This window comes from Thamnophis sirtalis, unplaced genomic scaffold (assembly GCF_051295495.1).
Source record: "Thamnophis sirtalis isolate CommonGarterSnake01/CBP01778 unplaced genomic scaffold, rThaSir2_p1.2 scaffold_2, whole genome shotgun sequence".
NCBI lineage: Eukaryota > Metazoa > Chordata > Lepidosauria > Squamata > Natricidae > Thamnophis > Thamnophis sirtalis.
Genome location: NW_028261382.1, coordinates 72,578,547 through 72,596,879, shown reverse-complemented (window position 1 = coordinate 72,596,879; position 18,333 = coordinate 72,578,547). Strand labels below are relative to the sequence as shown.

The 18,333-nt window shown below is 40.7% G+C and overlaps 1 protein-coding gene and 1 pseudogene across 1 annotated transcript; both read right to left on the bottom strand.

Annotated features, from left to right (window-relative positions):
* Positions 1-9,609: 9,609 nt before the first annotated feature.
* Positions 9,610-12,713, bottom strand: LOC148048925 (small serum protein 5 pseudogene; annotated as a pseudogene).
* A 128-nt stretch (positions 12,714-12,841) lies between these two features.
* LOC106544555 (small serum protein 5-like) lies at positions 12,842-17,686 on the bottom strand. Its single transcript, XM_014060852.2, has 4 exons — positions 17,591-17,686; positions 16,353-16,446; positions 15,466-15,610; positions 12,842-13,029 (listed from the first exon to the last, which is right to left on the bottom strand). Exons 1-4 carry the CDS (start codon positions 17,591-17,593, stop codon positions 12,921-12,923), a joined length of 351 nt encoding a protein of 116 aa, XP_013916327.1. The 5' UTR covers positions 17,594-17,686; the 3' UTR covers positions 12,842-12,920.
* Between the last annotated feature and the right edge of the window lie 647 nt (positions 17,687-18,333).

The following is an 18,333-nucleotide window of genomic DNA, read 5'->3' as shown; positions in this document are numbered from 1 at the left end:
CTACCTCCCTGTTTGCCCCTGCTCTGCTATGAGGAATGGAAAAATTATTGTCTTCTATCTCTGCAGACCATTCTCCAACTAACAACTTCATTCCTGGTTCACAGTATTAGAAGAGGGAATCTACAATCTAGGGAATTTTTGGCAAAATTGGTTCAACTGATGAACACAAGGCCAGTAAGGGTCTAGGCCATCCCCCATTATTGATGAACAAAAATCTAATTTTCATTGGGTTGTCTTCTCTAAAGCCCACAGCAAGATTTCACATATCTTGGAAGAGCAAATGAGATTCTGCACCTTCCAAAGAATCCCCTCTCGGTCAGGGACATTCTTCACATCTGCAATGTTTTGGAACTCACCATTCAGCCCAAACTTTTTGCTAGGATCTGGCTCTGATGCTTCTTGCCCTTGAGAGGTCTGTGGGACCTCAGTCTTCGGACTGGCACCTGATGGGTGTCCTCCTGGAGCTTGGCCCACTGAAAGAAAGATGTCAAAAGGTGATTCTTCAAACAAGGATGTTCTATCATATTATCTCCCAGATGTGGATTCCCTTCTGAAGTGTTCACCAGCCTTAAAGTCCAGGATGTCATACAAAGGCTAACAGGGGTCAATACCTGCAGGGAATACCTGGTATTTAGCACTCACCTTCCACCACTGGAAAGAGGTGAGGCATGTCCTCCAAATCATAGTGTAACGATGAAGAAGGAGCCAAAGGGGAGCCCACAAACTGATGGATGCTCCTTCTTGGCTGATCAAGAGATCCCGGAAGACGGTAAGTCTGGGCCTCCTGTGGTTCCTCTTCAGGGGCTCTGACCTCTGAAAGAGCCAAGAGGAGAAACTGAGCAGGAGATGTGGATTCTGTACCATCATAGCTGATCCTAACTTGGTGGCCCAATCTGCCTGTGACTCCTACCAGGTTTTCCTTCGCAACTCTACAGAAATAGATGAAGAGGCAGAAGAGGATGGAGACAGCTCTTGATTGAGGTCTGGGCCTCCCAAGCAGCTGCTCCTGTTTCATAAATTATGAAGAACCATATATAAAAACATCTAGGTCTTCAAGAAACTTACTCTAGTTCTAACTTTTCTTGAAGACCTCCAGGTTTGGTGGCCCAGCCTTTGGACATCTGTGACTAGGTCTAACTGGCGGTGCTCTGGGAACGAGAGCCAAGGTTCCAGGGTTGCATAAGTAGCTCTCACCTTGCAAAGAGGCTGGTTGGCTGCTAGGATGCTTGAGTGGCCACCTCTGTCCAAGCTGAACGCCCACATCAGAGGCGGTCTGTGCCCAAGGCGTTGCCTCTGAATGACCTGAGAGCCGATGTTGGGGGTAGGAGGGCCTGGGGAGCTTCTGCACAGGGCCAGTGCCAGGAAGAGCTTGATATGGAGGTGGCAGAGGGGGGTAGAAAGGCTGGGGAAAGGTAGAGACATGAGGATTGCAGGCTGTCAGGTTGGCCAACTGCAGTTGCTCCCCATGGATGGTTTGGAGGTGCGACACTCCTGGAGGGACAAAACTCTGCAGGCTGGCATTGCCTTGAATCAAGTGAGCAGGCAGGTGGGGAAAAGGAGGCTGGATCCAAAGGTTGTTTCCTAGAGCAGGTATGGCTATGAGTATTGGGCAACCTGGAGTCGGAAGGGCCAGGTTTTCTGGGGTCTCTGTGTTATGCGCCGGATCTGTAAAACACACATCAAAAGAAGGCCAGAAGTCAGAAACTGCATTTTCTGTTTCAATCTGAGAACATCCGGGGTCCCATATTGGATATAGAATATAGAATAGAATAGAATAGAATAGAATAGAATAGAATAGAATAGAATAGAATAGAATAGAATAGAATAGAATAGAATAGAATAGAATAGAATAGAATAGAATAGAATAGAATAGAATAGAATAGAATAGAATAGAAAATGGGATGGAATAGAATAGAATATTGGAATGAAGAATAGAATAGAGTAGAATTACAGGGTTGGAAAGGACCTTGGGGGTCTTCTAGTCCAACCCCCTGCTTAGGCAGGAAACCCTACACCACTTGAGACAAATGGCTATCCAACATCTTAAAAACTTCCAGCCTTGGAGCATTCAAAACTTCTGGAGGCAAGTTGTTCCACTGATTAATTCTTCTAACTGTCAGGAAATTTCTCCTTAGTTCTAAGTTGCTTCTCTCCTTCATTAGTTTCTACCCATTGCTTCTTCTCCTACCCCCATGTGCTTTGGGGAATAGTTTGACTCCCTCTTCTTTGTGGCCGCCCCTAAGATATTGGAAGACTGCTATCATGTCTCTCCTAGTCCTTCTTTTCATCAAACTAGCCATGCCCAGTTCCTGCAACCTTTCTTCATATGTTTAAGCCTCCAGCCCCCTAATCATCTTTGTTAATCTTCTCTGCACCCTTTCTAGAGTCTCAAAATCTATTTTACATCGTGGCGACCAAAACTGGATGCAGTATTTAAAGTGGGGCCTTACCAAGGCATTATAAAGTGGTGTTAACACTTCATGTGATCTTGATCTAGGTCTTCATAATGTCCAGGGAGGGGTTAAACACCTGTTCCTCCCCCAGACACAAAGTCATTCCCCACCACACCTGACCAGGATGAAAAGGAAAGAAGAATTAGAGGGGAAGAAAGGAGCATTTTCTTTCCTTTTACATCGTCCTTGGAAGTAGATATAGCGGCTGAGGACATCATGTAGTTTAGCCCTCAGTCCCTTTCTGAGTGGTTTGAGATATGCAGCCCTGCTTACACCCTGCTGATCTTAGGGTCCTTCCAAAGAAATATACTTAGGGACTCAAAAATGAGTCCACCCCCCCCCCCCCCCGGATGAGTAGATATCCTGTGAACCTTTAAAAGGACGCCAAACTGTCTTCTTGGCCCCAGAGAAATAACACAAGGCATTTCAACCAGATGTTTGGTTTCCTGTTTTGTGATTCCTCTTTCTTTTCCACCCTCTGGTCCATGAGTCCCCCTGATAAACATTTGATGTGATGAGGAAATGGGATTAAAAATCTGTTTCTATCAAAAACTACATTGGGAAATATTTATTAGAAGTGGATATGAAATTCCACTGAATATAGGGCAAAATGTATGGCCACAATCCAAGGAAAAGAAGTAAAGAACTTCCCAAAATTGGGGTGAGTGAGGACTCGCCCCATTGGTTTTCTTCCATCCTATCATGGTTTCCATTTCCTTCCCTTGGATAGCCCATCCCCAAACCTTCTCCTTTCCCCAGCTGTTCTCTGTGTGTAATGCCAAATTTGACTCTCGGTGAGATTTCTGGAGGAACGAGGGATCCCTTCCAAGAGTGAGATGGCCCAATTCCTACCTGCCATCATGGGAAAAAGAGTATATGTTGAACGAGGGTAGAGATGGATGCTGCCTCTAACCTTCCAGCAGCCGGTAAAGAGTGGTCAGTAAAAGTGGAATCATTTAAAAGTGTTTATTCCCGTCCCTATGGTAACCCTGGACATTCTGAGATGCCAAGAGAACTTTCAGAGTAGAAGCTGATGATGAAATGTGATGATGTCACTGCAGGAGGCAAGGAGAACATCAGTGATGGCTCTCAACAGTTAAGCCTGGGAGGAAAGAAAATGTCCAGTCCTTCTCCTGACCACTCACCTTCCCTGGTAGCCAATCATTACTTTCAGAGATGTGGACAATAGCTTTCATTTGGGCAGTAGATGACTTCTTAATGCCTTAAGCTATCCTATGGGGCTTAAGGGGTTGAATCCTCAGACCCAAATCCCTTGATGGTTTGGTGATTGTAATGTCACTCTACATTTCAGGACTAAGAAAACATGGGTTGGTAAATGTTTAGTTTCTTTTAAAAAATGTTTTTATTAAATATTTTTTTTCATTTTTTAAGAACACAAATATTATCTTTGCAACATTTCCACATCATTAAATCTCAATTATACTCTTTTTATCCATACATCTATATCTATATCTACAGGGCGGGGCATAACCTTTTCCTAGGGGGTCACAGCAACACTTGTAATAACAACACAAATAATTCATACACCATTCGAAAGCCCATCAAAAACTGAGTTTATTGACACGATTTAATAGTCAGTATGACCACCATTAGCCCTTCGAACAGCATTCAAACGAGGTGGATAAGAACACAACAAATCTTCAAACAGTTCCGTTCGATTTTCCAGATTTTCCAGGGCGGGGCATAACCTTTTCCTAGGGGGTCACAGCAAGATCGACAGCAGTTTACAACTTCCGCGACACCTCATTTTAAAGCCCATAAAAAACTGAATTGAATGAGCTATTAAATGTTAAATTTGTTTCGGTTGAAACTTTGAGAATGAATTTGGAAACTGTGTTGAAAAATCTGGAAAATCGAACGGAACTGTTTGAAGATTTGTTGTGTTCTTATCCACCTCGTTTGAATGCTGTTCGAAGGGCTAATGGTGGTCATACTGACTATTAAATCGTGTCAATAAACTCAGTTTTTGATGGGCTTTCGAATGGTGTATGAATTATTTGTGTTGTTATTACAAGTGTTGCTGTGACCCCCTAGGAAAAGGTTATGCCCCACCCTGTATATCATCTATATCTATCTCTATCTCTATCTCTATCTCTATCTCTATCTCTATCTCTATCTCTATCTCTATCTCTATCTCTATCTCTATCTCTATCTCTATCTCTATCTCTATATCTATATCTATATCTATATCTATATCTATATCTATGTATACATCTATATCTATCTATACATCTATACATCTATACATCTATACATCTATACATCTATACATCTATACATCTATACATCTATACATCTATACATCTATACATCTATACATCTATATCTATATCTATATATCTATATCTATATCTCTACATCTATATCTACATCTATATATCCGTATATCCGTATATCTGTATATCTGTATATCTGTATATCTGTATATCTGTATATCTGTATATCTGTATATCTGTATCTGTATCCATATCCGTATCTGTATCTATATCTATATCTATATCTATCTATTAACACATTTTTCATCTACTCATATGGTAATTTATACTTATATATCTTCTGCATATATTACTCTTTCAAATGTACTTATTTCTGTACAATACATCTTATATCATTCTATGTACATATATTTCTTATAATTCTTATTCGGTTCTATTTTATTTACAATCTATCTTACATTCCCCCCCCCTCTTGTTAATTATGCAGTTTTTATGATTGCTTTCTAATTTCTTAATCTTTTTTCCCCTTTAATACAGCAGCAGCAGCAAAAATAATTATTGGAGAAGAAAATGTGATTTTTAAAAAAAAAATGTATTAGAGTGTGCTGAAATGGACAGACTTACAAAAGAAATAAAAGACAAAGAAGAATCTGAGTATTACATAGTATGGAATTTGTGGTACAAATGGCTAGAGGAAATAGACAAAGAACAAGGTAAATGTTTAGATTCAAAGGGCCATCCCTATGTGCTGTAGATCTTTGGATGTTGGCAATTTTCAAAGCTTTACTAGATGGCCTTCCATCCACCTGGGCCCAAAAGAGGGATGTTGTGTAACTTTTAGACATGATCAGACTTTCCAGTGGCTATCAGCACCATTGAATTGTACATGAAGTGAAGGTTTCTTATGACAGCCCCTCTTCATTTTTCATGCAAAGACTTCTTCTGTAATTTGAACAAATAAATTAATTAGTCTTCAAGTTTATCCATTATTCCAGTCTCCAGATGATTTTTTTACATTGTTCCATATGCATAAATATGTGTTGAAGAATGTTGTTGTGTCATCTTCCAACATTTCCTTGACATTAAAAAAATTATTATTGAAGTCTAATAAAAGGCAAGGAAGAGACTAAGATGCTTATGTGGAAGATTTATTCAGCAGCATTTACAAGGAAGAGAGTTGAATGGTGCGGTGGCCTAGAGGTGGAGCTCTAAAGGCAGATATTTTTCTCTCTGGGCACAATGAAAATATATCTGCTGCAAGAAAACCTCCACATTGGTGACAGGAAGGGCATCCAGTCAGTAAATACTCAACTCCATTCAGTTGCCCACACTCCACCCCACAAGGAATTATGGGGGTCATTAAAAGAGGATTTACGGGTAATGGATAAGGGGACTGGAGTCTAAAATATATGAAGAACGGTTGCAGGAACTGGGTATGTCTAGTGTAATGAAAAGAAGGACTAGGGGAGACATAATAGCAGTCTTCCAATATCTCAGGGGCTGCCCCAAAGAAGAGGGAGACAAGCTATTCTCCAAAGCACCTGAGTGTAGAACAAGAAGCAATGGGTGGAAACTAATCAAAGAGAGAAGCAACTTAAAGCTGAGGAGAAATTTCCTGACAGAACAATTAATCAGTGGAACAACTTGCCTCCAGAAGTTGTGAATACTCCATCACTGGAGGTTTTTAAGAAGATATTTGATAGCCATTTGTCTGAAATGGTATAGGGTTTCCTGCCTAGGCAGGGGGTTGGACTAGAAGACCTCCAAGGTCCCTTCCAACTCTGCTATTGTATATTATTGTACAACTCACATTCCTCTGTGTGAGCAGATCAGGATTCAAGTTTAAGCAGAGTGTAGGTCCCCTAAGCGGGCATTTTAGGAGTGCTGGACCAGTACTGGTTCTTAAAGCAAACAAATAGAAAAAGAAGAATGGAATGGAATGGAATGGAATGGAATGGAATGGAATGGAATAGAATAGAATAGAATAGAATAGAATAGAATAGAATAGAATAGAATAGAATAGAATAGAATAACAGAGTGAAACGAAGAGTGAATTCTCACTTCCAATGCTTTTCAATTCCTTCTTGATCTCGATGGGATTTTCACCAAGCAATATTAATGCTCAAGCAGTGTTTATTTGATGCCGGAATACCAAAGGGACACAGGCAGCATCTTCAAGCCCTGCCTGATATTACATATTTAACATGGTCCTTATTTAATAAAAAGAAAAGACAAGAGAAAAGGTGAAGATGCTCAGGTAAGACATTTATTCCAGTACTGCACGGGAGGGGATAAGAATTAACATTATAATCTAGTCTACATTTTTATTTTTATGGATGTCTGGATTTACCACTACTTTGCATCCTTCCCCATTTTCAGTACAGCTGGGTCTTTGAAAGGAATGTGAGTGATTTAGTTAGACTTCTTTTCAAATTCCAAATCCATTCCGGCACCAGCATCCGAAGGGATGAGACGGCGACATTGGTCATCCAGTGTATAGGCTCCATGTTCACACGATACTGGGTTTTCCCCTTCCTTGCATCCTGCAATTAGTAGAACACCACAGTCTCTTTGAAGGGAAGAAAGAAGGGAGGGTGAAGAAGAGGAAGGAGAAAAGATTAAGGCCGGTCAAGGTTGATATCAATTGACACAGGCTTTTTAAGATCATCAGCCACATTAGAACTTGTGGAGAACTATTGAACTTCCTGGAGAAAGGTTGATTCAACCAAGGCTCTGCTTGATTCTAAAAACCCAGTTCTTGGAAATGCTCCTTTAAAAGGAGAAATCTCGGGTTTCAGGCACCCTGAATTCATTTGGGATGCCTCCTGTTGATTGCAATAAGGATCATGACTTTAACCAACCAAGAGGGATGTGTGTGCAGAAATCTGATGGCCAAGATCACAGCCACAAAGAATATGTTCACTTCCTCATAAGCAGTTGGCTCAAACTCCTCCCAGATAACAGGACTCAACTCAATGAGGCTCCCATCAAAAAAAGCTGAGTGGTTTTTTAAAAAAATATTTTTACTAAACAGTTTTTTAAAAAAAATATTATTTTTTTACAATTTTCTTTTATGCAACATTTTCACATCAGTACATATCCATTATATATGCAATTCTCCCCCCTTATTTCAATTTCTCTTTGTCTATATATATGATACTAATATATATCGTATTTTTCAGAGTATAAGACACTACGAAGTATAAGACGCACCTAGCTTTTGGGGAGAAAAACAAGGGGAGGGGAGAAATCTGCCTCTTCCTCTCAGCAATTTGCCTCCTTGCAACAAACAGTATAGATAATATACACTGTTTGTAGTGTTATATTTCAGACTATACTTGTACAGATGCTGTTAAAATTGATATGCTTTCTGGAAATATAGTTATTCTTTGCTATTTAAAAGAACAGCACTTTTTAAAACAATAGCATGGGGCCTCTTCAGATCAAGCATTTATTTTAAAAAGCTTCTTCATTTTCTTAAATTGTTTTGAATAATAATAAGGCAGTCTTTAAAAAATAAGTCTCATAATTTGAACATTCTATAGGCATTTATAGTTGTTGACTTACCTCCTTGCAGCAAACAACCTGATTAGCACAAGAAAAAAAATCTGCCTCCCAGCAATTTGACACATGGAGCAAACAGCAAGTTTCACTTACAATTTCTCCCGATCATCAGCTGTTTCAGGCTTCAGGGATTGCTATACCCTATTGCAGCCTCCATAAGCCCCCGTTTGCGGCAAAGAGTTAAATTGCTGGGAGGCAGAGGCCAAATGGTTGGGGCCGGTGGGTGGGTGGGGCTACATTCAGTGTATACGACACACTCAAATTTTCACCCTCTTTTGGGGGGGGGGGAAAGGTGCATCTTATACTCTGAAAAATATGGTACATTCTTTAAACTGCCATCCTTCATTGTGTATCATTTCTATTATACATGTTTCATCTCTGCATATACATTGCTAATTTTTAATTCCTGTGTCTTCTTCATTTAGTCATTTCCTTCATTTCCTTAAGCTTTATACCTATCCTGTAGCCTTTTGTACCACTCGTTCCCTACCATATAGTATTCTGTTTCCTCCTTATCTTTTATTTCTTTTGTGAGTCTGTCCATCTCTGCACACTCTAAAATGTTCCTTATCACATTTTCCTCTGTTGGTATGTTATTGTTCTTCCAGTTTTGTGCATATATTGTTCTACCTGCCGTTATGATGTGTAAAATTAAATATTGTATCTTTTTAAATCATATTTCCTTGTAGGTATTCCCAATAAAAATAATTCCAGTTTCATATCTATTTGCGGTTTAGTTATTTCTTTGAGCCATTTTCTTATTCTATTCCAATATTGTTTAGCTTTTGGGCATGACCACCACATGTGGTAATATGTTCCCTGATTTTGTCTACATTTCCAACAGTCCACTGATGTATTCGGGTACATTTTAGCCAGTCTCAATGGTGGAAGGTGCTATCTATAGAACATTTTATAAATACATAAAGCTTGAGTGATTTTATCTGACAGCTGGAATATTTCTCATTGTGATGCTTCGTCCTCACCCAGAAGGGATCTGGTCACCCAAAATAGGGGCACAGTTGGCTAGCTGAAAATTTGCCAACTTAAAGCCACTACGTAAGTCCAGACAGTGTCAGGTGCAAACAGCCTGATTCTGAGATGCTTTATTACATTCTGCCTAGATTGCAGGAATCACCCCAGTCTGGGAGCTCTTCCCTGCGGACAATTAGAAATTCAGAGAGGGATGCTTCTGGCCCTTTTATACTTGTGTAGTGATTCCAGACTAGCTCCATGCATGAGCCTTCCTCCCTGCTAGGTTAGGGCATTGTCTGTGCTATATTAGTAAACCCTTCTGGCTTAACTTAGGAGAAAACCTGCTCAAATTAACACATCTAAAGCTTGCCCATAACTTTTTCCTACCTTTCACAGCATCTCATTCCATTTCTATTGCACTTGCAAGGGAAGCAATGATCTGTATTCCAGGAGGACCCAAAGGGATGGGTTTTCCTATCATATCGATCAAGGCAGGTTTCTGATTTCACCATTTTACCTAAGAAGAAAGAATCCAGTTGAGTCTGCAGTCATACTCAAAAGATCAAGCTGTATCAAGAATCGTTCCAGAGCTGGAGGCTACTTCCATAAATCTACTATTGGACAAATGTGAGAAGTATATAAATTCTCTGCTTTTCCTGCAGGCAGTTATTGTCTACCTCTTAGATTTGTAAGGACTCCTGGTGACCAAACAATTTCTGCATTGGTACAGAAGGTGTTTTTCTGTCCCAGTTAGGAGACCTTAGATAATGTGAGAATCAAGAAATATAGCCTATGGATCTATTAGAGTCAATAAGTCCTATGGATAATAGAAGGCCCCAGAAGAAAGAGATATGAACCAAAGTTTTCAGCTAGGATGATTTCAAAAGAACTATTTGTAATCCTGCTGAGCCATTGCTAGCAGTGAATTTTTTGTGTGTGTACAAAATATGCACTTGTATGGATTCATTCAAAACAGGAAGAATGAAACTGCTGGAAATTAGGAATTGAAAGTAATGTACGCAGGTGTTCACGTAAAGTGACACTTAGTGAAGTTGTGAAGCATGTAGATGGTTAGAAGAACGGTATAAAGGATAGGGTTCAAAGTCAGCTCGGGGATCTTTGATTTATAGCAGTCCATGTAGGATCTGCTGTGAACCATTGGCCCATTGCAATGACTTATTATTGCAAGTATATTACTGCTATTATATCTTTCATATCTATTCATTTCTAACGTTCCAAATTATTAGAAACAATGAACCTGTGCTCTTAAAGTAAGGATTATTGCTTGGATTGTTGCCTTTCTTTCCCATTGGAATTTTCTTATGACAATAGAAACCTAGATTGTAGAATCTAAACCAGAAACTTTTCAGCTGGCACTACTAGATCTTTGCAGGCCATACAATGAGGGTTTGTTCAGATGAATAAGGGGCTTCCTTACCATCTTTAAGCTCTGGTTTCAGGGAATCTGAAAAACATGTTCCTTGACATGTAGCCAACATGAAAGAGAAGATGCTCAGACAGAAGAAGACACTCTGAGAATGGAAGAAAAGAAAAAATGAGTCAACAGAGCCCTTGTTGGTTCTTCCAGAAATGGGCTCTTCAAAAATCCTTCTAATATCCAATTCAGTAATATGATGATGTTCATGAACTTTGGGGAAAGCCCTCTAAGATTAAGTTTGCAATCTTGTGAAAATGTGCATTGAGATCTCTCTTGCCCAGCTGGGTCCACCTGGATATCTTCCTCCCTTCTCTGGGCCAGCTGCACCCAAATCAGGATACCCGAGTATCTCAGCCTTTTGTTCATCCTCCTAAGTACCGTATTTTTGGGAGTATACAACACACCTTTTCCTGTTTGGTGCAAGGTCAAAGGGTGGGGGCCTGCAGGTGGGTGGGACTACATTCAGTGTATAAGACGCACCCACATTTTCACCCTCCTTTAGGGGGGGAAAGGTGCCTCTTATACTTCAAAAAATAAAGTAAGTAGAACAGTGTGTGGGGGGTGGTGGAATCTGCTGTGCCACACAATTTAGATTAGCTAGAAAGCAGGAAACAGCTGATTGTCATCCAGCTGATTGTCCAGAATATTAGTTCCCCCGAATCAGTAGTATTTTTTACTACCGGTTTGGGCAAACCAGTCCGAACCAGTAGTATTTCACCCCTGCGTTTTATTCTATGTCACCTTTATGTTATCTAAATTATGTTCAGACATATCCTCTTATGATTCTCTCCACAGCCATGACCATGTGGGGTGATTCAGCTGTGAGAAAGTGACTGTCCCAAAGGGGCCATCTCATTCCTTCAACCATTCTCTTCTTACATCTAACCCAATTTTTTTACCATCTTGGCTTTGGGGAAGCCCCAGGAAACTCTTGGTTGGGATAGAAGGACAAGGAGTAGTGCTTCTCTCTGAGGCAGGCAAGGAATCTGCTTCTCCAATTTTTGCAAAAAAATAAGACCACTCCTTGCACACATTTAAAAAAAATGTCTGTGGGTGAAAGTCGTGCCAAAATAGCCATTTCCAGAAGGAAAATTGTTCCTTTACAAATAGTTCCTATTTTATGGATGATGTTAAGAGGAAGTTTTCATCAGCTTCAGAACAAGATGTTAAGGAAAAATGAAACAATGGCCAAATCAAGTCTCCCAACAGAATGAGAGAAGGTCAGTCAGCCACGTGTGCAGCCATTTCCCACCTCCCCCAAGATGCCCCCTACCCATTTTGAGGATTGTAGACCATCCGGCAATCAGCTCTCATAAGTGGGACTTACACTATTTCCCAAGGATTTCAGAATCTTGCTTATTAGACCAACAAAAATCTTATCTGAGTCTTATGCTTATATGGTTTTCCATGCATGCATTTTGCCTGTCTGTTACAACCTTCTGTAAGGCATTTGACAAAGTATCTCACAACCTCTGCAAGATAGATTCACAATTGCCTGACCAACCATACTCAATGTATAGTCCTCAGTGGAATATCATCTATGTGGAGGGAAGTATGTGGAGCGATACCCCAAAGTATGTTTTAGACCCAGTATTCTTCAAAAGCTCAAAAACCATTTAGATGGCTGGATAGTGCCAAGCCAAAACTGTGGCTTTCAGTTCTGGCTTTGACCTACTGCAATACACTTGATCTCTAATGAATATTTATCAATGAATGGAGCCAAGGATTATTTGTATTTAGAGGTTTAAGTTGTGGCTGGTCCAACATTCTCCTGTTTGCATCACTGGAGTTATTTAATCCCAATTCCTAACCTTCTGAGCAATGCAAAGCAATTCAATGAGGCCAGAACGGAAAGAGTGAAGGCCACAATAGGCCAGGGAACATGAAACTCCTGCCTAAGACTCAAATTAAAAACTTCTTTAAACTTAGCCTGCTCGTCACCAGAGAATAGACTTCAAAGAATGTCAAGGTGAAAAGTTGACAATGAATTCTCACTTCTAATGCTTCCGATTCTTTCCTGCTCTCGATGGGCTTTTTGGCAAGCCACATTAGTGCTCAAGCAGTGTTTGCTTGCTACACAATGCCAAACTGATGCAGGCAATACCTCCCAGCTATGCATGCCTTACATCCCAAGTCCCAAGTTTGTTATTTAATAAAAAGAAGAGACATGCAAAAAGTTTAAGACGCTGATGTGAGAGATTTATTGAGTTTCATTTATACAGGAGAGATTTATTCCAGCTCCTCCATGTGAAGAGATCAGACATCACAGCGCTTTGATGGGTCATCATGTCTGTAGAATTCATGTTTACATGTCACGGGATTTACCACTGTTTTGCATCCTTCCACTATGACAATACCACCATACCTTCGAAGGGGGGGAGAGAAAGAAGAAGGAATTAGGATCAGTCAAACTTGACCTTAATTGACATGGTCATCTATGATAATCTGCCACCTTAGACCTTGCACAGAATGATAGAGACTTCCTAAGACAATGTTGATGCAGCCATGGCTTTATTTGGTTCTACAATCCCAATTCTTGGAGATCCTCCTTTGCACGGAGAAATCTCAGGATTGAGACATGTAAGAATTGATTGTGGATGCCCTTGTGTTTTCATGCAGAAGTATAAGGAGCTTGTTGGAGACCTGCAACCAGGGCCCGCAGGATGGATGAAAGGAGAGGCCAGCTGTCCCCCAGTCCCAAGAGGCCAGGAGAAAGCAATAAAAGCTGGGAGAAATTCTGCTCCCTGTCAGCCTCAGTTTCTCTACTCCTGAGGTGGTATTCAACAGGTGCTGACCAGTTCTAGAGAATGGGTTATGGAAATTTTGAGTAGTTCGGAGAACCAGTAAATACCGCCTCTGGCAGCCCCTGTCCCAATCTATTCTCTGCCTCCCGAGTCCCAGCTGATCAGGAGGAAATGGGGATTTTGCAGTATCCTTCCTCTGGAGTGGGGAGGGAATGGAGATTTTACAGTATCCTTAAGGTGACCAGACGTCCTGATTTTGGCGGGACAGTCACAATTACTAACAATTTGTCCCGTGTCCCAGGGCGTTTTTAAAAAGTCCCAATTTTGTGGCTTCATGTTGAAAACCCAGTGGATTTGCTTAAGAAATCCTAACCGTGGCAAGACAAAAGACACTCTGTCTAACTTCTCTCTGTGTCTCAGTACTTTCATTGATGATATGAAAATGTTAAAGCAAGAAAACTCCCTCACCCCTTTTACTTCCTTTTATAAGAAAAGATGACCCAGTACCATAGAGCTCCAGGAAATACTTTGGCTAGAGAAGTAGCGACTGTTCCTTCCTGGATTTCCCAGAGGGAAGAGGCACGGAGGTTGGAGGTCAGCTTGTGTGGAAAATGGTGGCAAAGTTTCTTTGAAAAATATTTCCCTGGGACTAATTTTACCATTTTAATTTGTTCAGTTCTTTGTATTAACATCTACATCATTCTGGATTGACTTGGAGTGCCTGCCTGCTGGTAAGTGAGCTGGTGTTTTTCTTTTATTTTTTAAATGTGTTTCAAAATAATATTTTATTTATTGTGCATAGGATTTTTTAAAATAGTTTTATTCTGTGTGGATTCTTTTTTTAAATTGTCTTAGACTATTTAAATACTATTTATATACTTTGAAATATATTGTGCATAGAATTTTTAAAAATAGTTTTACTTCAATTTATTCTGTGTGGAATAGTTTGAAATATTTTACTTCAATTTATTGTGTGTGGATTCTTTTTTTAAATTGTCTTAGATTATTTAAAAAAAAGATTCTAACCAAAATACAAAATACCAGCTGCAGTTATTCACTTAAGAACTGCGGCAAGAAAGGTGGTATAGTGACCAAAGTTACAATGGCATTGAAAAAAGTGACTGATGATCATTTTTCACACTTAGCAACCATTTTCACACTTAGCAACCATTGCAGCATCCTCATGGTCACGTGATCAAAATTTTGATGTTTGGCAAAAGTTACAATTTATATTTGTAAATTGTAGTTATGTTGAAATAAAAAAAATTACAATACTATTTTTGCGTTGTATGAACATTTTTGTTTCTCCGTATAAAATTTTTAATCAAGCCCCCACCCCACCACCCTGGTCAAAGGTGTCCCTCTTTACCAATCTGAAAATCTGGTCACCTTAAGTATCCTTCCCCTGGAGTGGAGTGGGAATGGACTTTTTGCAGTATCCTTCCCCTGGAGTGGGGAGGGAATGAATATTTTTAGTATCCTTTCCCTAGAGTGGCAAGGGAATGGAGATTTTGCAGTATGCTCCCCCTGCCATGCCCAACAAGCCACGGCCACAGACCTGGTAGTAAAAAAAATTGAACCCCACCATTGCTCCACATAATACTACTTGCTCAATATTGGAAAGGCAAACAAGGGGCTGAACTTCTCAATGAGCTGGACTCTAGAAATTTAATATTATTACCCAGACAAGAACAGATCACATAGTAACTTGGATTAAATATGTGTGCTTATCATGAAAATTTGTAGGGATGCTGGGGCCACCACAGGTGCCCCTGACATGAGTAAGATTGAGCTGGCCATGCCTACCCCAGCCCCCCAAGGTCAAACACAACCTTGATGTGGCCCTCAAGGAAATCAAATTTGACACTCCTGATGTAGATGGTGAGAAGAAGACTTGAAGGACTTGAGCTCTGAGGCACGCCACATTGAAAAGACTTGTGGCTTGACCTCTCCTGCCCCATCAACACTAACTGGAACTGCCCATGAAGTCCAGAGAAATATAGCAGGACAGCATGTCCCACTCACGAACCCCGTAAACTGATAGCATGATTTCTTACCTGTGACAGCATGACATTAAAGAAGACCCTTGTGGCTCTTTAAGACACTCGCATCTCATACACTCATCTGTGTTCCATCTGGACCCAATGGGATGCTCTTTCCTATCATACTTATCCACGCATTTTGTTGGCCACACCACTTTCCCTAAGAAAAAAGACTCCAGTTGAACCCGTAGCTGCACCCAAACCTACTATTACACAAATTCTTCACAGTTGCTACAAAGCATTTTAGTTAATTTGTTGATCAGATGTGTTAGGACTCTGGTGAGCCAACAACATCTGCATTAATACGGTTGGGGGTTTAGGAGACCTTTGATGGAAAACTGGGTCAAACAGGTCTTAAACAGAATAACAGTGTTGGAAGGGACCTTGTGGGTCATCTAGTCCAACCCCTACTCAAGCAGGAGACCCTACACCATTTCTGAGAGATGGCAGTCCAGTCTCTTCTTGAAAGCTTCCAGTGATGAAGCTCCCACAACTTCTGATGGTAACTTCTGCTCCATGGGTTGATTGCTCTCACAATCAGAAAATTTTCCCTTATTTCTAGATTGAATCTCTCATTCAATTTCCATCCATCAATCCTTGTCTGATCTTCAGGTGCTTTAGAAAATAGCTTGACCCCCTCCTCTCTGGGGCAGCCGCTCAAATATTGGAAGGCTGCTATCCTTTCTCCCCTGGTCCTTCTCTTCACTAGAGTAGCCATGCCCAATTCCTGCAACCGTTCATCCTATGTTTTAGCCTCCAGGCCCCTAATTCTCTATGTTGCTCTTCTCTGCACTCTTTCTAGAGTCTCCACATTTTTTTTATAGTGTGGTGACCAAAACTAGAATGCAGGATTCTAGCAAGTACAGTCGTGATTTTTTCAGATCAATAAAGAGTATGATTACCATTTATAAGCTGGGGTTTAAAGATAACCATAAAGCATGCCCCTTCACATGTAGCCAGCATGAAACAAAGAACAATCAGGCTGAAGAAGACTCTCTATGGAAGGAAGAGAATAAGAAAGTCAGTCAACCGGGGAATTTGGTGTCCTCTTCAATACAGGTAGTCCTCGATTTACATCAGTTCATTTAGTGACTGTTCAAAGTTACAACGGCACTAAAAATGGTGACTTTTTTATTTAAAAAATGGTATGACCTTTGCAGCATTAGATAGTCATTAGATCAAACTTCAGATGCTTGGCAACTGATTCATACTTCTATCCCCCTCCAGAAGCAAAACTTGGTATTGTGAGTGACCCCACTACAGATGGAAGGAGACAAACCTTACCCCCACATCAGTGTCTGACCCTTTTCATGCCTTCTCCCACCTGAGAGACTTTGTGGCGAGTGGAAGGGGACAACCCTGAATCTGTATTATTGAGCTGCTGTGTCCTCCATACCAAAATATTCATTTCTGCATGTGTGCGTTTATCCTCAACACTACTAAATAGCTGTTTAAAAAAACCTCTACTTGAGTCTCTGCTCAAAAAATGACACCAGTTACGTCTGGATTTTACACTCCTCCCAAAATGCAATTTATTAGTAGTTCTTCTTATCCTTTCTCTTGTCTGAGGACATTCTGGCATTTGTGCTTCATTTTTTTTTTCTGTATTTCTGTCTTTCATAAAGGTAAAGTTTCCCCTCGCACATGTGTGCCAGTTGGTCCCAGCTCTAAGGGGTGATGCTCATCTCTGTTTCAAAGCTGAAGAGCCAGCGCTATCCGAAGACGTCTCCATGGTCATGTGGCTGTCATGACTAAATGCTGAAGACGCTGTTCCCTTCCCACCAAAGGTGGTCCCTAGTTTCCTACTTGCATTTTTACCTGCTTTCGAACTGCTAAATTGGCAGAAGCTGGGACAAGTCATGGGAGCTTGCTCCGTTATGAGGCGCTAGGGATTTGAACTGCTGAACTGCCAACCTTTCTGATTGACCAGCTCAGCGTCTTAGCCATTGAGCCACCTGTCTATTGAATCTAAATAAGGTACAGAGTATTCCTATCATTGTTATAAGCACAACTATGGCTCTGGGTTCAGTTGCAAGAGATTGACTGTCCCCAAGTGGCCACCTCATTCTTCCAGCCCTTCTCTTCTCACATCCAAGTTAAATCGAGCTCTGGTTTGTGAATAAAGTGTCATTTCACTTACCATCTTGGCTTTGGGGAGGATCTAGGAAAGTCTTGTTAGGAAGGAAGGACAAGGAGCAGAACTTCTCTCTGAGGTCGGAAAGGAATCTGCTCCTCCAATTTATACAAAAACCAAGACCGCCCCTTGTGTAATTTCTTTTTTTTAAAAATTCTGAGTAAAAGTTTTGTCACTTCATTTTTCCCCCCTTCTAGCTACTGCCAGAAGGAAAATATTTACGTTATGACTAGTTTGCGTTTGTTTTGTAGATGTGATAAGGGGAAAGTCTTTTGTTGGCTTTAGAACAACGTAAATAATAATCAGAAAATGATGGCCAGCAGGATTTGTGAGTTTCAAAGAGCCGGATGTGCATCCTTCTCCTCAGCTGCTCCCTAGATGCCCCCAGCCTATGTTGGGGACAGGTCATAGTCCTCAAAGTACGACCACAAGGGTGGCCAAAATTTCTGTGGCTCGGTGAGACATTTGTTAAGTGAGTTTAGTCCCATGTTACAGCCTTTTGGGCCAAAGTCATTAAGTGAAGCACTGCATTTGTTAAGGTAGTTACACGGTTGTTCTATGAATCTGGCTTCCCCATTGACTTCACTTGTGAGAAGGACGCAAAGGGAGATCATTTGATCCTACCACACGGCAACTGCCATAAACCTGAGCCAATTGCTAAGCGTCCAGCTTACGACCACGAGGATCCTGCAGCAGTCATAAGGGTGAAAACCAGTCAAAGAAATAAGTATAGATCCTCCAGAAACTCC

Excerpts from the sequence above, each read along its gene's own strand:
- LOC106544555 (XM_014060852.2), bottom strand. Across the intron at positions 15,611-16,352 it reads TAAACCCCAGCTTATAAATG|GGAAAGTGGTGTGGCCAACA; the intron begins GTAATCATACTC and ends CTTTTTTCTTAG. Across the intron at positions 13,030-15,465 it reads TTAATGTCATGCTGTCACAG|GTATGGTGGTATTGTCATAG; the intron begins GTAAGAAATCAT and ends CCCCCTTCGAAG.